The sequence below is a fragment of the Onychostoma macrolepis genome, chromosome 21, assembly GCF_012432095.1.
Source record: "Onychostoma macrolepis isolate SWU-2019 chromosome 21, ASM1243209v1, whole genome shotgun sequence".
Taxonomy (NCBI): Eukaryota; Metazoa; Chordata; class Actinopteri; order Cypriniformes; family Cyprinidae; genus Onychostoma; species Onychostoma macrolepis.
In genome coordinates, this window is record NC_081175.1 from 2,588,134 (window position 1) to 2,612,750 (window position 24,617).

A 24,617-nucleotide genomic window follows, 5' to 3' on the forward strand; every position below is an offset into this window, starting at 1 on the left:
GTTTTGATTATACTGTGTTGTAAATAAAATACAAATAATTTAAAAAACAACAACATTTTTTCAATCTCCTCACATTCTCTCTTACCTGCCTCAAAGTCACACTGATGGGCCATTAGGGGGCGGGCCTTTGTCTCTCAGGTGTGAATCGCCATTGTCACTCCCTCGCATAAAGCTTGTCTATCACAAAACCTGTCTTACAAAATTTAAATCAACATATTGTTTTCTGTGAATGAGTAAGCAAGATTATACATACATCATGCATCAATCTTGCTCACATATTATTGTAGCACAGTTTGTGCTGAATAAAAAAAATTAAAAAATATTTTGGCCAATAGTATAAGTAGCTGAAATAAGCCATCTTTTGAAAAACAGACTAGCAGGTGATTTTCTACAATGAAAACAAGTGTTAGGACAACTAATAAACAATTGTGAAAAGTACGGGCAATGACATATGCAAGCAAAAAGGTGACATATTTCTTGCTTTATTTCAAAATCGTTTGCCTGGCCTGCTGAACCAGCCTTTGGGGTTGATCAGAGATAGTGGCCGTAAAGACGTTTTCATTTATAAAGCTCTAAAAACCTTACTGACTGATGTTTTAGTGCATTTCCTGCAAATATGGAAAAAATGAAGGGTCTTAATTAAATATGTGCAGTGTCACATGATTAGTGCAAATTGTCACATGACCAGAGAAGTTTATTTCCTGTTTGCACCTTGAGATGATGATAACTGTCTGCATCAAAGCTCCAAAACAAAAGGCTAGTAAAGTATCTTAACAAAGATATGATAAAGATTTTTGGTACATGTTATCTTTAAGGTATTTAGTATTAATATATGAATTCACATTTATTCAGTTTTGTTGAGTGTGGTCATAGAATGAGTAAACACGTTGATGGTCACAATAGTGACCGGTGGGATAACAGTGAACTTAGGTATACAATATAAATCCAGTTGCAGATGTCAGTGAAAATTACATTAAAATGTTGCAATGACAAAATATTGCACTAAATTAAAAGTTGAAATGTTACAAATTAAGTTACAATATTGATGTTGTAATACTGGCAGCACTAATATAAAAATTTGATGATATGTTACAATAAAGTAACAATTTTGAAATATGTTGATGGTCGTATTTTCTTTATCTCAGTGTTCCTATCAGTGTCGTATAAGAGTTTTTATGCATAATATTAACACTAGAATGTGATCAAACAGTTTAAAATAGCTGAACTAAGATGTATAACAATTTTTATGACTGCAGAAATATATTAATTTAGTACACACATTATCCCACTGGTCACAATTGTGACCCACCATAAAACAATCCCCAAATCAAAAAATAATGATTTATTTCAAAGTGTTAGTAATGACACATTATTTGGATATTTTCATGTCTGGGAAAAATTTGGGGATTAAACGGGTTAATTGCTGCTTGCAACTTTATTTACTGTACAATTATTATTAGTAGTAGTAATATTAGTTTTATTGTTGTTGTTGTTATAGAAACCATAAAAGTAATGAGGAGCATGTTTTTTGTCATGATCTTACTAATACTGCATAATACTACATTTAACTCTGGATCCAAGAATTACAGTAGCTTTTCAACTACAACTACAAAGGAGAATTTAATACTTCTAATAAACATTAATTGAAGTAAAATATTAAGAACCTGCAATATAATGTAATATTAATATTGGTAAATGCATTTGCAGTTTATTCAAAAATATCTATTATTATTTTCTGTCCTTTATTTATTAATAAATTATTTATTCCAATTGAAATGCTCTAACCCCAGCAACACATTAATGTGGGATCTTGATTAGCTCAAGTCCAGCCCTAATGATTCTCCTCTGCAAGGGTCAGAAAGAAGACCCTCTAAGTGAACAACTTACTATACTCAAAAGTTGCTGCTGTGTTGATGTTGGATCATCTTCAATCATGCTGGTTTAGCTCCAGTGCCGCTGAGACACACCAAATACTGACAAAATATGAAATTCTCATGTTTCAGGATATTTATGAACAAAAAGTGCAAAGATGAGGCGGTTTGAAATGATGGTCTGCAGCAATCGATCCAACAACACTGAACCCGTAACAGTCCTAGCAGAGTTTAGAGAAACAAATAACTTCTGCCCGGTAACAGGAGCAGCCACAACCCCAGATTTATTTCAATAAAATAGTGAAAATACAGTTTATATAGTGGACTCTCTTCTCAGCTGTACATGATCGGAAACATTCATTTACAACAAAACATACAGTAAAAAAAAAACCTTTATGCTTATATCATTAATACAATCAACGCTGTTCATAGCAAAACAACACGTCCTAAAAAATAACGAGAAGAAAAGCATCTGGGTCCAGACAGGAAAATGATAAAAATGTAATACTCCAGTTATGTCCCTTAATATAATACATTTATTTGTTTCATTTCAACCCTATACATCTAAGGTTTAGTTCATGTACAAATGTATTTATTTGCTTACAGAGAGAAACGACTATTAAACCATTTGCATTCTATACAAAATATCCCGTCCAAAGAGCATGAGCTAACAAGGAATGAAAATGCACATCTAGCATATAAATATATTTTCCCTTGACAAGCAGAATCGATCTCACTCACTATGTACAACGGCAGGAGTAGCAAATCCAATAGCTGAGACTGTACAAATCAGACGACGCATCCGCACCATCCTTATTGCGTAAAAAACAGGCAGACGCAGCACGATGCGCATTTCAGCGAGAAGAAACACTGTAAACTGAGAGTGTGTGTAAACACGTCAGATGCTGAAATCAAAGCGTCCTGATCTCATAAAGCTTGTTCGACTTCACAAAAGAGTGTGCATCGTTAAAGTACCATAGAGGTGTGTCTCTGAAGCATATTTGATCTGTGTTGGATGCAAGAAGTGCTGCATGCACACGGTGTGATGCTTCTCCGAGAGGAACTGAGCGGATGGTGCGTGACAGAGGGGTGAAAAATAAGAAGCGTTTGGAGAGATGTGGCGGCTTCATTTCTGAGAGATCTTTCTTCAGCGGTCACTGAAAACGTCCGTGATCAAGAACAGGCTTGTTTTGTGGCTGAATGACCTTAAAGATGCTGCAGACCTGAAGAGTACCTTCTCTGGCACGAACCTGGAGTGTAAAGCAGGAGTGTCCGTGAAGCGCCGACGTCCGGTCAAACAGCAGAAACCTGCTCATCTGAAACACACAGGAGGACAAGCACGTGAAGTTGAGTTCAAAGCATCACTGCTGGTCTGCACGGAGCGCTTCATCAACACTGACTGACAGCAACGCTATTCACACCTGATGGCACTAAAACACATCCAGGCCACATTTCACCCCAACATGAATAAAAAAAGGTTGCGTAAAATAAAGCCAATGTTGTACGACAACCGGCTCATTCGCGTGATTAACATGGGGGCCATTCACACAGAACGCATTTTTCCATTGTTTTTCTATTTAAACACGTTAGACGGATGTGTATGACCATTGTGCTTGCGTTTTGCATCTTTTGTAGCGTCTCACACATGAGCGCCGCGTTTTTAAGACAGTTGCTGCGTCCCAATTTGCATACTATCCATCCTAAATAGTATTCAAAATAGAATTAGTATGTCCCAAATCATAGTATGTTGAAACGAGTATGCTAAAGATTCCTGGATGGTCTACTTCTTCCGGTGCAGATCGATGCACACTCTAACGACTAATATTGCCCACAACACATTGCACGTTGGATTCGAGTAGAACTATAAACATGCATAAAAAGTGTTAAAAAACTACAAACATGGCGGATATAGGAACCCTTCAAAATATAGATAGGAATAAAACTATAGTTTGGTGTACATCAGTGCTGCTGAAGTGGAAATTTCTGGCTCAGAAATCTTTTAAAGATATATAACTGAAAACTACAGACGCAAATAGATACATTACACAAATAATTGCTTCAAGCCTTAAAATGGCTTGAAAGTAACACCCTTTCCTCATTTAGTCATGAATATGCAAATTAGCCCCGCCTCCACCCAATCACCTCCACTTTCACTCAGTTAACTGAAGTCGCAAACGCTATACAGTGGCAAAATATGATTAATTCAACCATATACAGTATGTTTGAACCAGAAACTGATTCTGAAGAAGAGGCAGTGAATTATCCTAATTTACAAATCCATGTATCAGAATTGTAATGCATTCCCTATAATATCACACACATAACATAATTGGCTTAATTGCAGCTAATAATGTGTTGCTTCAAACCTTGATTTCCACCAAAGGGCTTTCTGTGTTTTCACTGTTATACGGTAGGGGGCGCTATTACGCATCTTCTGAAAGAGTACTGAATCCCTGGATCAAAACATGGCGAAGAAGCAACAGAAAGCGATTGAATATGTAAAATAACACGATCACCAGGCATTAAACAGCAAATACTGTACGTTAACTATACCAAGTGAAATGTTGACCCAGGAAGTGGTTTAGGATTGTGAAGCTTTGGATCTGCTCCATCTACAGTATGTTTTTATCATCGTTCCCAATCCAATCTGGATGTAGTCTTTGACAAAAATGCAATTTACTCAGCTTTATGTTCAAAATGTTGCTTTTTTTAATGAAACTTAAATGCTGGTGGTGGCTGGCAACTTTTGTTTATAAAACACTGGCAGGGAAAGAGTTTCAAAAGGTTGTTTTCTTTCCATTAGTCTAGGGCTGGACGATATGGCCGAAATTTATATCAAAATATATTTCTTAATTTCGGTCGATACAATATAATTCTGATATCGACATAAACAACATTAAAAAAAGACTGCCAAGAATTCCCACATCGGATGTCTGTACCTACAAACTTCTGAAAAATGAACTTGCCAAGTCTGTGAAACCTCCTCCTATAAATCTATACATTTTAGAAATAAAAACGGTACAAATAAATTAATGCTCACCTTTTATTTATATTTAGCCTTTATATGAAAATGTGAAATCACTGTAAAATAAACAAGACTCTCAGACTCACCCTATTAATATTAATCATTTTTAACTTTAAACTATAACATAGGCTGATCATTCTTATAGATTGAAACAAATGTGCTTTAGCCAGGATAAAGAATTTGAAAGTTGCTGCAGAAAACAGAAAAAAAGAGTGAGCAACAGCAAAAAAACACATGTTGCTGGAGACGGGCTTATTATTGAAAATGCTAATTCATTCTCTGCCAGCAGGAGGTGCTTTTGGAGCGGCAGAAACAGAGGTTTCTTCAGTAACGGCTGTAAGCAAAGCAGCGCCGCGCTCATGAACGCTACTTTACCAGATAACATTAAAACACCATCGAAACTTTTCTGAAGACAGTCGGTTTCCTTCAAAGATACATTCATATAAATCACCCGCGCCGCGTTTTGACCCAGAAATATGCAGTGCTCATGTTTATTCAACAAAGTCAAACTGTGGTAAATTAATGTTTGGGAAACACTGGTAATGTATATTGAATTATCGGAAATGTGTTTAAAAATCGCTATTGAAAAACACTGCATCGCGATATATATTGATTTATTGTCCATCCCTACATTAGTCTGAAACAACACGTTACAAAAAGCCAAAAATCACAAAACTAACCATTGCATGAAAAACAGTGTAGTTTCCTGCCTTAATATCAGCTTCATAACAAATACTAGCGTAATGTAGAAGTAGGGTTGCAAAAAGGTGGAAAGTTTCCAGTAAAGTTTGGAAACATTCCAGAAATTTTGGAAACTTTTCAGGATATTTTTTTAGAAACTTTCTGGAAATTTACCAGAAATCTGCCACCCCTTTGCAACCCTATGTGTAGTCAAAAATCATATTTTCGTAGTGTAAAATACCATTTTGGGATTGAGGGGTGAAATGCGAGCCGGACGTGTTTCTCTGCCCTGCGGGGTTTGACCACATACCCTCCTCACTATCAGCGTGAGAATGGAGAGTAACACTGGGCGGTCTGGACAGGTTCGGCTCGGCCAGGCTGTGTCGCAGCTTGCACCTCTGCAAGGCCACGCTATACTCGGGCGGCTTTACGTGGGTCGGCCGCAAGGCTCCTCCATCCTGCGCGTCGCCCAGCGTCAGGCCCTGGTAGCCCGGCGGAGTCGGGGGCGGCGCTTTGAACCTATCGTCTTTGCAGGGTGACGTTACACAGTACACTGGCAGGAAGCAGGCGGAGAGGTGCAGGAAGTGACGTGATGAGGGGGAAGGGGCACAGAAAGAAACAAAACACACACAGACACACATACACAGACACAAAGCAAACATTAATGAATGAAAAGGGGTACGTAAATCAAAAAGACGTTCACTAAGACACTGACACAGCTGCACCAATCACAACACAAGCAGATTTGCATTAAACCTCAGCCGCTTGGCACAAACAGGGCACAAAACATGGCCTGAGCTCCTCACATTTCTTCTTCTGCAGTAAAATATGTTTCTGATTGAAGAAATTTTTTAAAATTTGCACATTGTGATTTATTTTGCCAGAAATGGTCACATTTCAGTTTGATTAAATGCATCACATGGTTACGTGACACCAGTTTGTGCCCTATTTGTGGGAAGCGCAGGACATCCTGGGTGAATCTATTTACTGATATAAGTGTCCTATAGGCATCAAAACACAAGCGAGCCAGAAAATCTGCTGGTGTCACACTCAGAAGCCGAAGCTCACCTATGAGTCCCTTCTCCGTGCTGGACGTGATCGTCTTGTACGAAGCGTCTGTGCTTTGCTGATCTTGCGTCTTGCGTTTAATGGTGCCGTAGCTGCCCTCGTAGGTGTCCGACAGGGAACTGGAGGAGGTCCAGCTCTGTCTGGACTGACTGAGCTCAGATCCGTCTCTGGAGCAGCTGTCCTCGGGCAAACCCGGGCCGATCTCCACCTCGGCGATCGGGCCGCCCATGGGCGTGTGGCGATGGTTGAGCAGGTCCGGAGCTCGCTGGCCTGGAAGCGTCTGGAGGTTGTCGTGGGAGTTACTAGAGCAGGAGGTCCAGCTCCCGCGGCCGCTGTCGGCCATCTCAGAGATGGAGGTTTGCTCGGGCACCATCAGCTCCTCTGCGCTGCTGGAGCACGTGAAGCCGGACTCCCTCGCGGCGGAGTGTCGAGCCGAAGATGAACTGGGATGAAAGAAAAGCACAGTGACTAAACATACATCACACATGGTGCACGTTTAAAATATTCTGTAGATGTTTTATTCAAAATACGCTGTACACATGAATTCAAATTGGTAAATTGATTGGTTCAAATTGATTTTAAAACCAAGTAAAGAAAATGTAAGAAATCAATCGAATGGAACACAATATGGTCTCTAAATGGCAACGTCTTTTATTAGCAATGCTTCAAAGTTTGGAAATACAGTTTTTAAAAGATCTCCATTACTTTTTTATTTCATTTTACAAAATAAAAAAACTTTGTTCCCGACCACAAGAATATGGAAATAACTTTTACCGTACCTTCTGATCAAAAAAGTGAAAAAAAGTGCTGTTCTTCGTCAGTATTTTTGTCTTGTTTTCAGTGCAAATGTCTAATGCCTTACTTGAGTAGCAAAATAAGAAGTCTTGTTTTATGAAAGTGAACTTCACAAAGTGAAGCTGTGATTTTATGATTAAAACAAGAACAAATATCTGTCTATGGGCTAAGAAAAGTCAACTTAATTCAAAGGGAAAGCATAAACTCACTTGTTCAATTTCTCAGAAAACAAGACTTAATTTCTTCAAATTGCATCTCAAGTAAATGTATCTTGATTTAAGGATGTTAAGACATTTGTATTGGAAAACAAGACAAAAATACTGAGAAAGATATAAATTTTTACAGTGCATGCAACATTTAATGCCATGACTTTCTGCACCAATTTGAGGCCTTAATTTGTGGAAGGGTGGATTAAGACTTTTTAAGACCCTGATATTTCACTTTTTTATGGCCTTAAACGGAATGCAAGCCCCTGTAATGAAACTCATATCACAGCACGGACATCATGAATCCAGCAGAAGCGATTCGGCTCAAGCTGCTTTAGCTGGAGACTCTCTGAGGTGTTGTGGGATACGCTACCTCGTGCCGGGCTGACTGCAGTCGGCTGGAGCGTTTGCGGGCGTCTCTGACGGGATGCTGATGGTGGGCACTGTGGGCACGGAGTCCACGGAGCCGTTACTGACGATGCTGGAGCGGGAGGAGATCTCGCTGGAGTCGGACAGGTCAGACCTGCCGGTGGGCAAGAGAGCGTAACCTATCAGAGAGACAGGAGACAGAAGATCAGCACATCTGCCGTCACTCTCGCAGGAAGGGCTGGGTATCGTTCAAACATTTTTGATATCGATATCGATACCTTGACTTCGATATAGGTTCCTGAACGATACTTTTTTAGATACCAATTTTATGAAATCAAAATTAATAAGATTACATTACTGTATCTCAAAAAACTGTTTTTATTTTTTCAGCTTGTTGACGTTTATATAGACTCAAAGGCTTAAAGGGATAGTTCACCCAAAAATGAAAATTCTGTCATTAATTAAACACCCTCATGTCGTTCCAAACCTGTAAGACCTTCGGTCATCTTCAGAACACAAATTAAGATATTTTGATGAAGTCTGAGATCTCTCTGATCCTCCCATAGACAGCAAGGATCCTAACACGATCAAGGCTCAGAAACATAGCAAGGACATCGTTAAAATAATAACATATATACGTGGATACGCTGTTTACGCTTTGATCTGAAAGTATGGTGTTTACGTATGTGATACTCTCCAAAATGGCGCTATAGGGTGACACAGAGGAGATCAGTTTTTGTTTTCTTTGTGCACAAAAAGTAATCTCGTTGTCATCCTGATGTCACATGGATTATTTTAACGATGTACTTGCTACGTTTCTGAGCCTTGATCGTGTTAGGATCCTTGCTGTCTATGGGAGGATCAGAGAGATCTCAGACTTCATCAAAATATCTTAATTTGTGTTCTGAAGATGAACGAAGGTCTTGCGGGTTTGGAACGACATGAGGGTGAGCCATGAGTCTTTAACTCCTGTGCCACTGCACAAAGGAACAAAATGTAATTAACACAATAAAGTTTACACATCTGTTACACTACACTAGTGTGTGTTTATTTTAAAGCAAATAGCTCAGACATAATCATCCTTTCTATTCATTTTCCACTGATTTACTGATTCCAGCGCTGTCTGTCTGCCTGTGTTCTCTCTTCCACGAGCGCTGTTCTGACTCAAGAGTAAATAACATATTTCAGCAACATTACATGGCCAAAACACACATTAGAGGGCAATCGGAAGTTATTACAAACACTCAATGGTGGTTCAAAGTGAGTTTTGAGTAAAAGCGGAATATAAATCTTATTTATTGTCTTATGTAGCATGATGCTACAGTGTGCATGAATGGTCACGGCTAGGGTCGTGTAGTATAGACGGAGATCTTTTCTGAAATGCAGTGTAAACGCCGGTATGGACGAGGATTGTTTTCATTTTATAACAAAAACGCACAAGTGTAAACGTAGCCTTACATCTAAGGGGGTTGGGAATCAAAAATCAATTCCAATTCCAGAATCGGATACTTAAGGTCAGGACCAACGGCGCAACGCAAACCTCTGCCTTTATTACACAACTGATGGAAAGCTCACAGTCCGATCATTACAGAGAAACAGTGAAGAAGAGTCTCAACTATGACACATGAAAGCATCCGGTCCTGATCCTGTCATATTTCACTCACCTTCTGTGAAACACCGACACTGATGGTTTTGTGCGAAAAATAACTAGAATGAATCACACATTCAACATAATCGGGCGTACAACCTGGCACAACCTTTCTTGACATGCAACTTCAATTATTCAAATGCACAGATGAATCTGAAAGACTGAATGTGAATAAATGACTACAGGGTCTTCATCTCTGGCTGAACTACACTGATGCGGAGGAACATGAACAGCACATAATAACCAGTCACACGGTTTCCCTCCTCTTGTGTCTGTCTGTCTTCAGACTGTCTGCCTGCTGCTCATCCTGTCTCACTGTCCCAGTTCTGTCCCTGGACTTGCTCCTGTCTCTCAAGAGTCTGAAGGGGGACCTGAAGCGCTTGCGTGTCTCTTCCTGTCCCTGTCTGTTCTCTTCCTGTCTGCCGCTCTGACAGGTCATCCTCAGGATCTGTCTCTGAAGGAAAGCCCCACCTATGCCATGCGAGCGTCCGCCTGCCGTCCTGACGCCGACCTCGCTGGCCAGAGACGAGGACGAACCCGACAGGTTCAGCTGACCGCAGTTCTGTCTGGGAGCTCCGCCCACTGTGAGAGAATGATGGGAATATTTCAGAAACACTGAAGTTTGAATATCACGTAAGACATGATTAACACTGTAAAGCCTGACATGTGAAATAATAGTCAGAAAACTGAAACAGTTTTAAAAAAGTATTTTTTGTCTTATCTTTTGTATCATATTTAATACATCAGGCCTTTATGGCTCATATATGACCCTGGACCACAAAACATAAGTCATAAGTCGCTGGAGTAATATTTGTAGCGATAGCCAAAAATACATTGTATGGGTCAAAATGATCCATTTTTCTTTTGTGCCAAAAATCATTAGGATATTAAGTAAAGATCATGTTCCATGAAGATATTTTGTAAATTTCCTTCCGTAAATACATCAAAACTTAATTTTTGATTAGTAATATGCATTGCTAAGAACTTCATTTGGACAACTTTAAAGGTGATTTTCTCAATATTTAGATTTTTTTGCACCCTCAGATTCCAGATTTTCAAATAGTTGCATCTCAGCCAAATATTGTCCGATCCTAACAAACCATTCATAAAATTTCATATGGTCTGATATAGAGAGAATAGGGAGAGGAAAAAACTGCTCAATTTTATTCGACCGAAATTGAGTTTTTGGTGCAGATGCTGATATTTACATGGACAAAAGTGATTAAATTCTGATGCTTGTAAGGTAAACCAATGAGATCTTTATAACATTATAGCAGAAACTTACATAAAATGATATAAAGATCAGTCGCCACTCTATATCTCCAATAACATGTCTTAGTAAGATGAGATTTAAATGCTTAGTTTGATGATCAAAACATATAATGCAATGCAATACAATGATGATTGAGAGATGAATAAATAAATGTTCCTCAAAAGCCTGACGATCAGATTTGAGACTCTTGTCTGAATAATCAAGTAAAGCAAAACTGCTACAGTCCAGTAAGTGTTTATCTTAAAATATTACTTAACAATATACATTTTTTTCTTATGCTTACTTTATAAAAATCTGTAAAGATGTCACAGTGGATGTTAGTACAGTTACTTTTATTATAAACTATCACTTTCATCAAGTTTTAATCCTGTTGATAATTTAAAGTCCTTCGATATCTATGTATCAAATATAGTTATCAACAACTGCTTCCGTTTTGAGTAAATGAACGACAAAAACTTACAGAGCTGAATACAGATCATGAACGTGCAGCCATGTGTTTATTTTAGTTTTCCGGTACCTGATATACAGGTGACTGGAGGTTTGTCGGGGTCGTACCTTTGCGAGGTGATCCCTGTGGGGAGACGGTAGGACTGGAGTGCAGAGACGAGACGGTGGACGTGTCTTCGGGTCTCTTGAGGCTCATGTCATCCGCGCCAGCTGCTTTCTTCAGCGTCTGAGGTGAGTTGGGAGCTGAAGAGCACAGCAGACACTGACACAGTTCAGACAGCAGAGGGAGCCGTACGCTAAACCATCATCACTTCCTGAGCTGCTAGCGACATGAACTCTTCCATAAACATGATGAGGTCCACACTGTGAAATACTGCTGAGGTTATTTGTATCATCACATTCATTTGGTTTGATTTTTGCTACTTTTCTTTTAAGAGAGATAAGTGAAGACTAGTGAAGCGTTCTGAACCAGCGAAGCTTTCAACACAATTGTATCGGAAAAAGGTTCATTACTCGAAGCTTTTCAACTCGGTTTATTCTGTGGCCATAAAAAATGAATAACACCTTTTAAAGTGCTGTGCTCCATTACAGCCGCTGGTTTCACATCTGCATCTGCAAATGATTCTTTGTTTTGTTTTATTTTATATAAATAATGGTCATTGTCAAAGTCATTCATTTGTGTCGATGTACTGCTTTAAAATACTTAAAATACGGTGTACTTTACTTAAAATAAGTAAAATAAATCAAACATAAATTCATAAATTAAATCTGTGATCTGTCTGTTTTAACTTAGACTGTTATTTCAAGGGCAAAGTTCATTTGAGGTTAATATATGAATTACGATTTTTTAAAAGCAATGCTGACGCATTATAATGTAATCAAATGTAAAGGAAATGGCGCTGAGGTTTGAACCAGATACTGAAGCAGTCACATGGTTTTCAGACGAACTAAGCTTCGGACATCATAGATCACGTGCTTTTGGCAAAACAAATCAATCTTGTTTTCAATTACAAATATCTAAACATTCCTAAATCAAGATTCATTAACTTGAGAAGTAAATGTAAGCTTGAAACAAGAAAAAATATCTGTCCATTTCTCTTTAGATTGTTTATTGACAGATTTTCTTGTTTCAAGCATAAACTCACTTAATTTTGATGCAGAAAATAAGACCTAATATCACAGGTAATTTTTCTTATAAGTATAGTATATCCATTTTGAGTTTAGAATTTCAGACATTTGTAATAGAAAATAATAAAAAATACTGAGTAAGAAAATAATTTAATAAAATTATTAAAAGAAATGTAATCAAATTTGATGATCTGGTTGATTTTGAAATTGCACAGATAATGTATGAAGCAAAAAACAGTTTACTTCCCAAATGTATTCAGAGACTGTTTGAAATGAGAGAGTCAGTATAAACTTAAGGGCAAAGAATAGATGAAAATATGTCAAAGGGGTGAAATTATGGAATAACAATGGCAAGGAATTCAGAATGTGTATATCACATGAAAAAAATGTAAAAAAAGAGTTAAAAATAAGGTTATAAACAAATATGTAACTCAAAATGAATAATTTGCATATGAACTACTTTAAACAGTTGTATTAATTTATAAAATGTTCAATTTTTTATAGTATAAAGGTCTTAAGAAATGTAATAAGTTTTTATTTTGTATAATCTAAATTTAGTAGTGGAAGTGATGCTTATGAAAAATGGTAAATAAAATAAGCTTCAGCTTAAGCCTTTTTGGTTACAGTGTGAAATTATTATGGAACTGTATACGAGGACTGAAAAAATCTAGATGATGATGATGAAACACGTACCGAAGGCAGCGGACAGGTCTTTGGCGATGCTCTTCTTGCGCAGAGGGTACAGGCTGACGGGAGGAACCTGCAGCACCTGAGAGACGCGGTTCTGAGGCTTGGCTGAAGACACACCGGAGCGCATGGACACCGGGGACATGTCTGATTTAGTGGACCGCCGCTCGCTCAGGTTCTTAGACACTGCAGGAAAACACACACAACACATGCTGTCAGATGTTTCATTTGGAAAGTGTGTATGTGCATCTTTCTTCAACATCAATGCCATTCAGATATTTATTATCCTTGTTTCATGCCACGATTGGTCGTATTGGTCAAACTGCTTTTCAGTCATTACCTTCAGCAAGTATGACATTTTTTTAGGCAATTTAGAAAGCCCAGCCAGGACGTATGGTCACCCTACATCCAAATATTGGAAATATCACATAAAACATTTGCGAATAAGCACTGTTTCCATCCAACGAGTCAAAGAGAACAAAATCGTTACTTCCTAATAAACTGGCACTATATATCACTAAGAAAAGTAGGAGAAGCCACTGAATTACTTGCGCCTTCGGAGGCGGATGCCTGTTGTTTGGGAATGCAGTCGTGTAAGACAATTATACAGAAATACTTTAATGACAGACTTTGCTCAGGCATTTCAGAATGACCATAACATTTCGGATGCTGTGGAACGAGATCGGTCCGCTGGTTAGTCAGGTTTTGCCGTCCCACAGCACACAGTCACATGACTTTTTTGATGCGCAGGGAGGAATTTATTCAGCAAATGCATTTCCATCTGCCATTATCCGCATTAACCCTTTTTCGCCTAAAGTCAAAAACCACCTCAAGCGAGCGTAAAAACTCTTTTGTGAATTAAGGCAATTTTATTCGAAATTCAGCGTTTCCATCACTCGTTTCTGATGCGGTACTTCAAAATGCGCATAAAAGCAGGGTGATGGAAACATAGCTACAGTTTAGCGTTTTGCTCTAAAGCGGCAGCGCATATACTTACTTGCTGGCAACCCGCCATAATTAAAGTTTGCTAATTTTAAGTAAGGAAATTATTATATCATTTTTATTTTTAAGTTTTATATATATATATATAATATATATATATATATAGTTTTTTTTTAAAGTAAAAAAAGAAAAGAAAATGAAAATTAGCATTGTATTTTTAAGTATAATATAAAATAACTATTTTTATTTAATACTCATTTATTTTAACGTATATTAGTACTATTGCACTTTATTTATTATTTTGTTTATTATTTTATAATAAATAAATAAATACCTACATAAATAAATAAAATGCAATAATACTACTATTGATATTATTAATTCTTTTATTTTTTTTTATAGTTATATTTAATGTGTTATATTATGAGTAGTGTGAGCACCAAATGCATCCCAGGCTATAGTAAAAAAAACAAAAAAAAACACGGTTCACACATTTCTACTCACTCAGCCCAAACCACTTTACTTAACCAGCTCAGTAATTCAACAGACAGCACAGGCTGCTGATCAGAGTACGCACGTGTGCTGTAGGCCGCTTCACACTGCAGCGACATGATCTGGAACTTCTCCTCGTCCGTCTCCACCTCCAGGTGTGCCAGGTACTGCTTCACCTTACGTGCCATCTGGGCGTCCTCGTACAGCTTCTTGGCGTTGAGCAGAGAGCTGCGCCTCACGCGCTTCTTGTGATTGCCCTGAACGTCCAGCAGGTTTGAGTTGGTGCTGCCCTGACTCAGAGACCTGAGGAAACGGATGAGGAATGAGACCAACAACTGACAAACACGCCAGGTGCTTCATTCCCACGGGCTGATGTTCACTAATAAATGGGAGGACAATCACAAACAGAAAAAAGACAGCAATATCCACGAAAGTGGAATGTGTCACGAATAAATGAAACTTGATGATATACATCTTTTTTTCTGGTCTTGCAAAGAAATAAGTGCAAAGTCATTTCTGTGAATCTTGTTTTTCATGTATAGTTTATGAGCTTCTTGCATGTACACTACCAGTCAGTAAAAAAAAATTAAATAAAACATTTATTCAGTAAGGACACATTAAATTGATCAAAAGTCATTTTATATATATATATATATATATATATATATATATATATATAAAAGACATTTATCTTTCAAATAAATGCTGTTCTTTTGAACTTCCTATTCATCTGTGAATCTTGAAAAATCAAATGCATCACGGTTTCCACAAAAATATTGTGCAGCACAACTGTTTTCAACATTGATAATAATCATAAATGTTTCTTGAGCTGCATATTCAGCATATTAGAATGATTTCTGAAGGATCGTGTGACACTGAAGACTGGAGCAATGATGCTGAAAATTCAGCTGCGCATCACAGAAATAAATTACAGTTTAACATATATTCACATAGAAAACAGTTACTTAAAATTGTAATAATATTTCACAACATTACTGCTTTTGCTGTATTTTTTAATCAAATAAATTAGCATAAATAGCCTTGGTGCGCAGAAGAGACTTTTTTCAAAAACATTAAAAATCTTAATTATTACAAACTTCTGACCAGTAGTGTATTTGTAGAACTCTATTTGTCAAAGTCCTTCCATTTATTTGTGAATATGAAACATTAAACCTCATATACTTGCCACTCTAAGCAAACAATGACTACAGCAGCGTAATGCGGCCATGCAACGTGTTCAGTTCCATTAATGCAAAAAATACACAAATAAATCAAAAGCGACAACCACGATCTGTTACGTGAAAATCAATGGTTTAGAGGATGAGAGAGAGGAAGGAAGAGTTGCAGGAGTTGGTGTGTCCAGGTTAATGGTCATGACACATTCAGGACATGCAGGACAGCACACTTACCCTAAACTCTTCCACCTCTTCTTCCTGTAAGCAAAGCCCATGAGAGGCAGAAAACAGGTGAACAGAAGGAGAGAAACACTCAGACAGACAGAAAGCACCACCAACAAAGACTAAACTTGATCCAATCAGAGACAGGGAGAAAACATCTGCTGCATGTGTGCGAGCGACTCAAAGACAATGAATGACTTTGACATCTAAATAAAAACATCAAAAGGTAAAACGGATGTGATTTTATCCGACTGGACTGTGAAAAGTGAGCGGTCTAACTGAACAGCTACTGGACTCACTAACTTTCCCACTCACACACCCATAAGAGTGAGATACCATTAGAAAGAAAACAACAGTGAATATTTCACAATAAGAGCCGGAACAATTTTGATTTAGTTAGTGAATTATTTCCGCCAAAGATCCAGCCCCGTCACTCATAGCCGCTTGCACATGTTTTGCGAATTAGCCGCACACCCCCCAAAATTAAACTGCTTAATCGACCATCGATAGCTTTAATCGATTGCATCTCTTATCGACAATTAATCGATCGTCGATTAATCGTTGACATCCCTAGTGCAAATGTCTGCAGTCTTCACCTCTGTCTGAACATGAGCGCTGGGTCCATGTTGGCTGACGTCATGCGCACCACATTTCGTATCTCCTTGGCGATCATTCGTAACTTTTCGAAATTCACCAGGCCGTCAACACTCGAATCGTTACCTGAGAAAGATAAGAGATGACGGACAGTTTTAAGACCTGACACATGAAAAGTATTTTTAACAATATTTTTAACAATTTCACACATGTGCAGAGCTGGGTAGTAAATGATTACATGTAATCAGGCTCCAAAAAATTAGAGTATATTAAATATTAAAATGCTCATAATCAGATTAGAGATACTTTTTTATAGATTACAAGATTACATATTTTTCACAGAATGGCTGTAAATTATTCATAATTGATTGATCCGCCCTAATATTCACAAATGTCATGTAAATAAATTTACAAACCAGTAATTGAAACAAATAATTATGCTTAATAAACATGAAAACAAGTTTTCCGGGTGTGAAATATTTTTGTCCAGACTTCCAGAATCAACAGTCACTGAAGGTAAAAATAACATGATGGCGTTTTTTTAGTTCTTTTCACAGTCATCAAGAAAAAACAAGACAGACCGCACCAGTGCGAACTTCAACCCCAGAGGGTTAATGTTTGTTTATGTAGTGCAGGGATTCCCAAACGTTTTTGTCAGCCAAACTCCTTAAAATAAAATGTTTACTTAAAATATCCCTGAAGTAGTAAATATTCCAATAATTTAACAATTTGCAAGTTTACAGTTCTCTGATGTCAGTTAATAGTCACTCACATGCAGATGAAACATAAAATACATCTACTTTTAGTGATCAAGTGTTTAAATTATTTTTATTTTACATTTTTATAATTTAATTGTTAGTTCTTACATTAAGCCCAGTTTGGGAAACCGTGGTGTAATGTAACGTTTAATGCATTTTATGATGTTGATATAAAAAAAAACGAATATATTTCTTTCTCATTGCTTTTTTATATCAATGTTACATTTAATGGTAAGTTGAGATAAAAATTAGATAAAAAAGTAATCTAAAACGTTGTCAGAATACATTACTTAAAACAAGTAACCTAGATCACGTTACGAAATACAATTTTCATCATGTAATCTGTAATCAGTTACAAACTACAATTTAAAAGCAATCTGCACTGCACATGTGTATTTAAGAAGGTAAACTTGACCTACTGACCTTCGTGCAGGAAGGTGAGGTCTTTCTTGACCACGGGAAACAGCGGGATGATGGGAGGCTGTACGCTCTGGCTGCTCAGGATGTTGCGGTATTTGGCCATGTTGCGCGATGGATCGAAGATGTCCTGAAGGTCACGGAAGAGTTTCTCATACTTACTGGGTAGTTTCTCCCACGTGCTCCTCAATCGAGCTACTGGAGCCAGATTAAGACCACTGAAGAGCACATAAAAACACAGCATCACGTACAGTTCTGCACTGACGTTCACAAACCCCTTACAGAATCTGACAGATGTTTAACTATTTGCAAAATAAGAGAGATTAAAGCTGCATGTTGATTTCTTGAATACAGTGGCAACCAGAGGTGTTTAAGTTAAGTCGGGCTGACACTACAGGAGTTTTAGCCCGATTTAGTCCTGATTTTTCCCTCCCAAGAATCGGAGGAAAAACCTTGTTGAGAACCTCGATCGGCTTCGATGTTCAGCGCAGATTATCTGGTAATATGAGGCGTTCACAGATCGAATCTTGCACCTCCCGATGTGCTCGCACACAAATCGGAGCCACCCCGATCATATCAATCATGTTCGATATTTAGGATTTAATCGGGATGACGGCTATATGATTACGTCAGTACTTTCACAATAGCCAACGCGCGACCGCAAAACAGCTGCTGCACAGGTCCGTTGGATAGTGGAGATGGAGGAACTGCTTGTGTAAGTTTTGCAATAACACGACTGTCTGAATAATGTGTCGAGAACGTATCACAACCGTAAGGGGAAAGAGAAGCGCTGGGGTGATATTGCCTAGTTTTGAACGTACCGGGTGAGTGAAAGCTGCTAGCAGGCTAGCTAAACATTAGCTGCTAAACCGTCAATCACTTGCGCCGCTTCCTCCAGCATAATAATCTTAATTATATCTTGTAGTGTGTGCATGTTTAAGATTTGAGGGAAATGAAAATCTGCTAAGATTCTCCGTATGTTTATGCTGCAACCAGACTTCATAATCGGTTAGGATTTTAAAACTCCTGTAGTGTGAGCACAGCTTTAAGCAGAATTTTGTTAAGAGCTAAGTTCTGTGCGCTTGTTAATCCTCTCATTTTAACGAACCAAGTGTAGGCACGATGTAAATACGAGATTAATTGTGCAATGTAGAGCATCACTGATTATCACAGAAGTTTGTGAGACTCACCTAATAATGGCAAACATGGAGTTGAAGTTCTTGCACTCGCGGCAGTGCAGGGCGATCTTGATAAAGTGCTTGATGGTCTTCATGCGTTTGAGCGCGTTGGGCTCGCGCAGGATCTCAGTGGCCACCCAGAAGGTCTCCTGGTTGATGACCTCCTCGAACTGCTTCAGGCGGTTGCTGCCTCCACCGCCGGGGTCCAGCTTAAACAGGTCGTCCACATACTCGGTGGACTCGATGTTACGGAACAGGCCAAAGTCTCTCATGGAGAGCTGCGCAGCCACCTCCACAGTGCTGAGCTGCAGGAGACTGATCTGACTCTCCCTCAAGAGCTCCTGAGCGTCTTCGTCAGAGCAAAGCGTCTCTGTCTCCATGTTGTTCTTCAGGTAGTACCTGAGTAAACACATGAATGATGGGATCACTATATAGGGTTGGGTATCATTTGGGTTTTTTACGATACCGGTGCCAAATCGCTACTTTAAACTGTACTGTGCCTGAACTGATGCTTAAATTTATTTATTTATTTTTTATCCAAAATAGGATGGATTGGCCATTAACGTGATAAACACATTTAATTCATCCATACTGGACACCAGAGGGCGCCCTCGCGCAGAAACTCCACATATGCGTCACAGAAGCAACAGAACTAATGACCTTCCAGGAAATCCCTAATATGGACAAAGGCATTGCTATCCTTGTAAACAGAAGATATAAACGTTTTGAATGATAAAACAAAGACAATAATCACTTGACTGCGACAATGTAGTTTATAATATATTATAATGTATATTTATAATCCCCTGCTAATCAAGAGACTTTTTACAGTATAGAACATTTTCTGCCTCATTCTGTGACAAGAAGCCACATCAGATCACAAAAGGAAGCATTTGACTGATTTTGTGGATTAAAAACGTTATAATGTTCTCTTTTGATGGACAACAGGTTTAGAAACGCTTCTCATTGCAAGTCATTACAAGGGAAGTTTAGGCATGTAGGCATTTTAATTTAATTGTGTTTAGCTTAGTGGTAGGCTACCTGCTGCCGTCAGAGCAAGTGTAATTATTGCATTCGCGTGCTCCTCGGTTGCTCTCATTTCCCGAGTTGTGCTTTTAAGTTGGAATGTGAAAGCAACATGGACACTCGCGTTACTACAAAGATTTGTTGGATTTGTATTATTAGAGCTTTCCGACTTGCGCTCACATGCATTTTCTCAGTCGGGAAATTATGCTAGTGATGATGCTTCTTACTTCCGTTTCGGAGAACCAGAGGATAAATAGTCGATCGTTCAGACATTTAAGTAGACCCTGGACCACAAAACCAGTCTTAAGTGTCAATTTTTCGAAACATTTAGAGCTGAATAAATAAGCTTTCCATTGATGTATGGTTTGTTAGGATCGGACAATATTTGGCTGAGATACAACTATTTGAAAATCTGGAATCTGAGGGTGCAAAAAAATTCAAATATTGAGAAAATCATCTTTAAAGTTGTCCAAATGAAGTTCTTAGCAATGCATATTACTAATCAAAAACGACGTTTTGATATATTTACAGTAGTACATTTACAAAATATCTTCATGGAATATGATCTTTACTTAATATACTAATGATATTTAGCATCAAAGAAAAATCTCAAATTTTGACCCATACAATGTATTTTTGGCTATTGCTACAAATATACCCCAGCGACTTAAGACTGGTTTTGTGGTCCAGGGTCACATATAATGTCTTTTTGGTCATCAGCTTTGGTCACGTCCACTAAAGTCTAATCACACAGCGTATATCACATGTCCCTTTTGTGGCCGAGGTGCTGGTTCTGCACTGGTTCCAGCTTACCTGCCGTTGAGCTGGATGCGGTCTGCTAGTTTTGAGAGCTGGTCGGGCAGTCGGCGCTGTTTGATGACTCCTTCAGGACTAACGGAAACCTCACACAGCGAGTAGGTCTCTGCAGCGGCGATGAGGCCGAACTCGCTGACCACATGCGAGACGACATCTTTGGCTGTGGTGTCTTTACTGATGATGATATAGCAGCTCTGCTGGTCAGCCTTGAACACGCGGATCACCTGATCTGGAATGTCTGTTTGTGTCAAGAGGAAAGAGATGGGAGTTAAACACAACACAGGTGAAGATGTACACACATCCATAGCAGGGCCTAAACCTCAGGTGAAATGAAAGAGGAAGTCAATGGCTCAATGACAAGATGTTTGGCTCAGATCTGTTCAAGCCGTGGGCTTCCACACTATTTGAAGTCTTATCGGTTTGGAACACAATCCATCACAATGATGCATTTTCACATGCTTTTGGACATTGAGAGTAAAACATTTCATGCCACAAACCCATGATGACGTGCAAATGAGTTCAAAGGATGTACTTACAATAGAAACCAGCCACTTCAAGGAGCCAAGAAACACACAAAGAGTAAAGACAGAAAGAGAGAGAGATGACACATGACACTCCAGAACACATGATCCACCAGCAGACACATCACAACTAATCTAGAGATGGCCTCCGCGTTATGAATGTCTCTTCTACCGAACATCACGCTGCATATAAAAGGGATAGTTCAACCAAAAGAGAAAATTAAGTCATCATTTACTCACCCTTGTGTTGTTCTAATGCCGTATGCCCTTCTTTGATTTTCGGACCAGAAAAGGAGATTTTTTAAAAATTACAAAAAAATGCACACACACTCGTCCATAGCAATCAGCATCAAGCTTTTTAAAAAAGATGCAAAAGTATCACAGAATGATCTTATATGACACGTGCCGCATATTTCAAGTGTTTGGGGGGTATAGGATAGGGTTTGCTGAAAAACAAACCAAAATTTTATATATTATTTAACAAATATGTTCATGAGACTATTAGCACCGCAGGTCACTCCAGCTTCCCCAGGAAAAGCACACAATTTGTGAAAAAAATCTAAATCAATAAAAATACGACATTAAAAAATGCCTATAAATCTCCAAAAAGTACGACGAGCACAACAGATATATTTACCTGAGAGAAGAAAGCACATGGATTGTATTTCATGTCACATTTTTATTAATCTTGATTTTTCACAGTTGTACACAGAGACCAAAGTCAAGATATTTGTTCAATAATATGTTAAATTTCAGTTTGTTTTTCACCAAACCCTATCGTATAGACCTTTTTCTGAACGCGGAAGTCTCCCCCGATTAGAACGGTGCTTTTCATTTCCGGTTTCTAGTCACATTTACATATTTTCAGAGCCGATAATATAATGTGAAACCGAAAGTCATTTTAAAAAATCATGTGGCGCCATTGCTTCATCACTTTACAGTGTCGCAATGACCGTGTTTTTGCAGTAAAGGACCAGTCATAGTTCAATGAGTGGGAAGATGACATGAAGCGACGCGAGGCTAGCTCCCAATCGGGGTGAAGTTCATGGGATTTTGTACACAGAATGATAAGAGCAAACATTATTTTAACATATATTATTATTTCACACTCAGTATTTTAACTTAAGCGCTGCAAGCCATATATACAGTGCCTGACAAGACAGATTTTCTGATACGCAAAACAAGTACTTTAAAGGAATTCCTTGGCTTACTGCCGTTACTGTGGCAGCCAACAACAGCACAGCAACCCTCCGCACATTTTTATATGTAGTTATATTGAAAGTATTTCAATTCAGTCTATCTTTTTTTTACCCCGTTTTAACGGATTTCTATGGAGAGCACCCAAACGCGCTCATCGGTTATTCAGGAAAAAGGTCTATACCCGCAGAACACCTGGAATATAATACAGCATGTGTCACATGGGACCTTTCTGTGATATTTTTGCATCTTTTTAAAAAAGCTTGATGCTGATCACCGTATACTGCCATTATATAGACAAGCGTGTGCAGGACAATAAAAAACTCCTTTTGTGGTCTGAAAAAGAAAGAAGGGCATACAGCATCAAAACAACACAAGGGTGAGTAAATGTTGAAAATAATGATTTTCATTTTTGGCTGAACTACCCCTTTAACTTCAGCTGGTTTCCACATTCCTGTGCAGAGGATCTGAAACCGGCCGCAAGCTTTCATTTGAACATTTACAGGAATCCTTCCCAGCATCCTCATATATTCTAACTATATCTCTATTTGCATGCATAAGGATTTCAGAGCTTGAAATAAGGAGCAAACAGCATCAGGTGCACTCATCTACAGAAGAAACCCCTCCATTGTGAAAAAACATTTTGGCATGACTAAAATGAGCACTCAATATGGAAATAATATACTTTAAAAGTGCAAACTGAGTGTAATGATTTTGTTCAACTGATTGAATTAAATTAAATGAAAATGTATTACAGTTAAACGTTTTATTAAATGCAATTAGATGAACTTGTTGATCAACTTAAGTAGGACTAAATAGTAGGACAGTCTGTGAATTCTGAGCAAATATTGAAACCAAACTTCAGCACCTGCACCATGTGATGACATATGTCTATGGTCAGTATATCAGCTGTGGGCGGCTGAACTCGTCTTACCTGAAGGGTTGGAAAAGTCCAGAGCGCTGGCGGCAGGCTGAAGCAGGTCAGGACTGCTGGACGACAGGCTGCCCGGGATGGGCATTATGGCCACGCTGTGCCGGCACTGCTTAGTGCCCACAATACTGTCGTCCTGAGACTGAGACATGCCACTGTCACTGCAGACACAGAGAGAGATGGATTACATCCATCACAAACACTAGCACTGCATGTCAATAAACACACACACACATACAGATAGATGGAAGAGATTTTCACCTTAGGGTTTCTGCAGGTTTTACAAAAGGTGGATTTAAGAGCTTTCTAAGACCAAGTAAAGAAATTTCAAGGAATAAAAGAACTGGAATCTCTAAATGTCAATGTCTTTTATTGATAGTTTTCACGTGACGTCACACCTTTACAGGAACGCCGGTCACGTGACTGAAAGCTATGAATTAGCATTGCAAATTCAACTTCCAACAGATCTCCATTACTTTTTAATTCATTGCACTAAAAAAATAAAAAATAAAACATATGGCTTGAATAGCTCTGCTCCAAACCACTAGAATATGGAAAACAACTTTTACTGTACCTTCTGATCACACTGCAAAAAAAGACACTGATGTTCTTCCTCATTATTTTTGTCTGGTTTTCCAGTACAAATATCTGAACATTCCTAAATTAAGATATATTTACTTGGGAAGCAAAATGACATAAGTCTTGCTTATGTGAAACTGACCAAAATGAAATTAGTTTATGATTAAAACAGAAAAATCAACTTAATTCAAAGGGAAAACTTTTCATACCCCAATGACAGGTATTTGTTCTTGTTTTAAGCATAAACTCACTTTGTTGTGTTCAATTTCTTAGAAAACAAGAGTTTTATATGTTCAATTTGCATCTCAAGTAAATGTGTCTTGATTTAAGAAAGTTTAGATATTTGTATTGGAAAATTAGACAAAAAATATACTGAGGAAGATATGCATGTTTTGCAGTGCATAAATTGAAATTGAAATATCATCTTATTAATGAGATAAAAATAAAAATTATGAGATAAAAGTCTGAAGTAGATAAAAAGTCATGAGATAAAAGGGCGAAATTATGATATTGTCGTAATTATGAGATAAAGTAAAAGTTCTGAAATAAAAAGACAAAATTTGACATTTTA

The 24,617-nt window shown here is 38.1% G+C and overlaps 1 protein-coding gene across 11 annotated transcripts in view; it reads right to left on the reverse strand.

Annotated features, from left to right (window-relative positions):
• Positions 1-2,129: 2,129 nt before the first annotated feature.
• The window catches only part of rapgef6 (Rap guanine nucleotide exchange factor (GEF) 6), a 101,744-nt gene continuing 79,256 nt past the window's right edge, over positions 2,130-24,617 (reverse strand). For 5 of the 11 annotated variants that reach the window (XM_058757661.1, XM_058757662.1, XM_058757668.1 and 2 more), the window contains 15 exons: positions 23,471-23,628; positions 21,355-21,369; positions 20,816-21,056; positions 18,989-19,375; positions 17,805-18,016; positions 16,626-16,749; positions 16,042-16,065; positions 14,718-14,935; positions 13,205-13,384; positions 11,492-11,626; positions 10,135-10,245; positions 8,020-8,194; positions 6,646-7,088; positions 5,819-6,130; positions 2,130-3,187 (listed from right to left, as the gene is read on the reverse strand). In XM_058757661.1, the coding sequence (XP_058613644.1) occupies positions 3,165-3,187; positions 5,819-6,130; positions 6,646-7,088; positions 8,020-8,194; positions 10,135-10,245; positions 11,492-11,626; positions 13,205-13,384; positions 14,718-14,935; positions 16,042-16,065; positions 16,626-16,749; positions 17,805-18,016; positions 18,989-19,375; positions 20,816-21,056; positions 21,355-21,369; positions 23,471-23,628 (2,758 nt within the window). In that variant the 3' untranslated portion in view covers positions 2,130-3,164. Of the gene's footprint in view, positions 3,188-5,818; positions 6,131-6,645; positions 7,089-8,019; positions 8,195-9,907; positions 10,246-11,491; positions 11,627-13,204; positions 13,385-14,717; positions 14,936-16,041; positions 16,066-16,625; positions 16,750-17,804; positions 18,017-18,988; positions 19,376-20,815; positions 21,057-21,354; positions 21,370-23,470; positions 23,629-24,617 lie in introns of those variants that run through there. The other 6 variants (XM_058757663.1, XM_058757665.1, XM_058757666.1 and 3 more) reach the window with 5 other exon arrangements.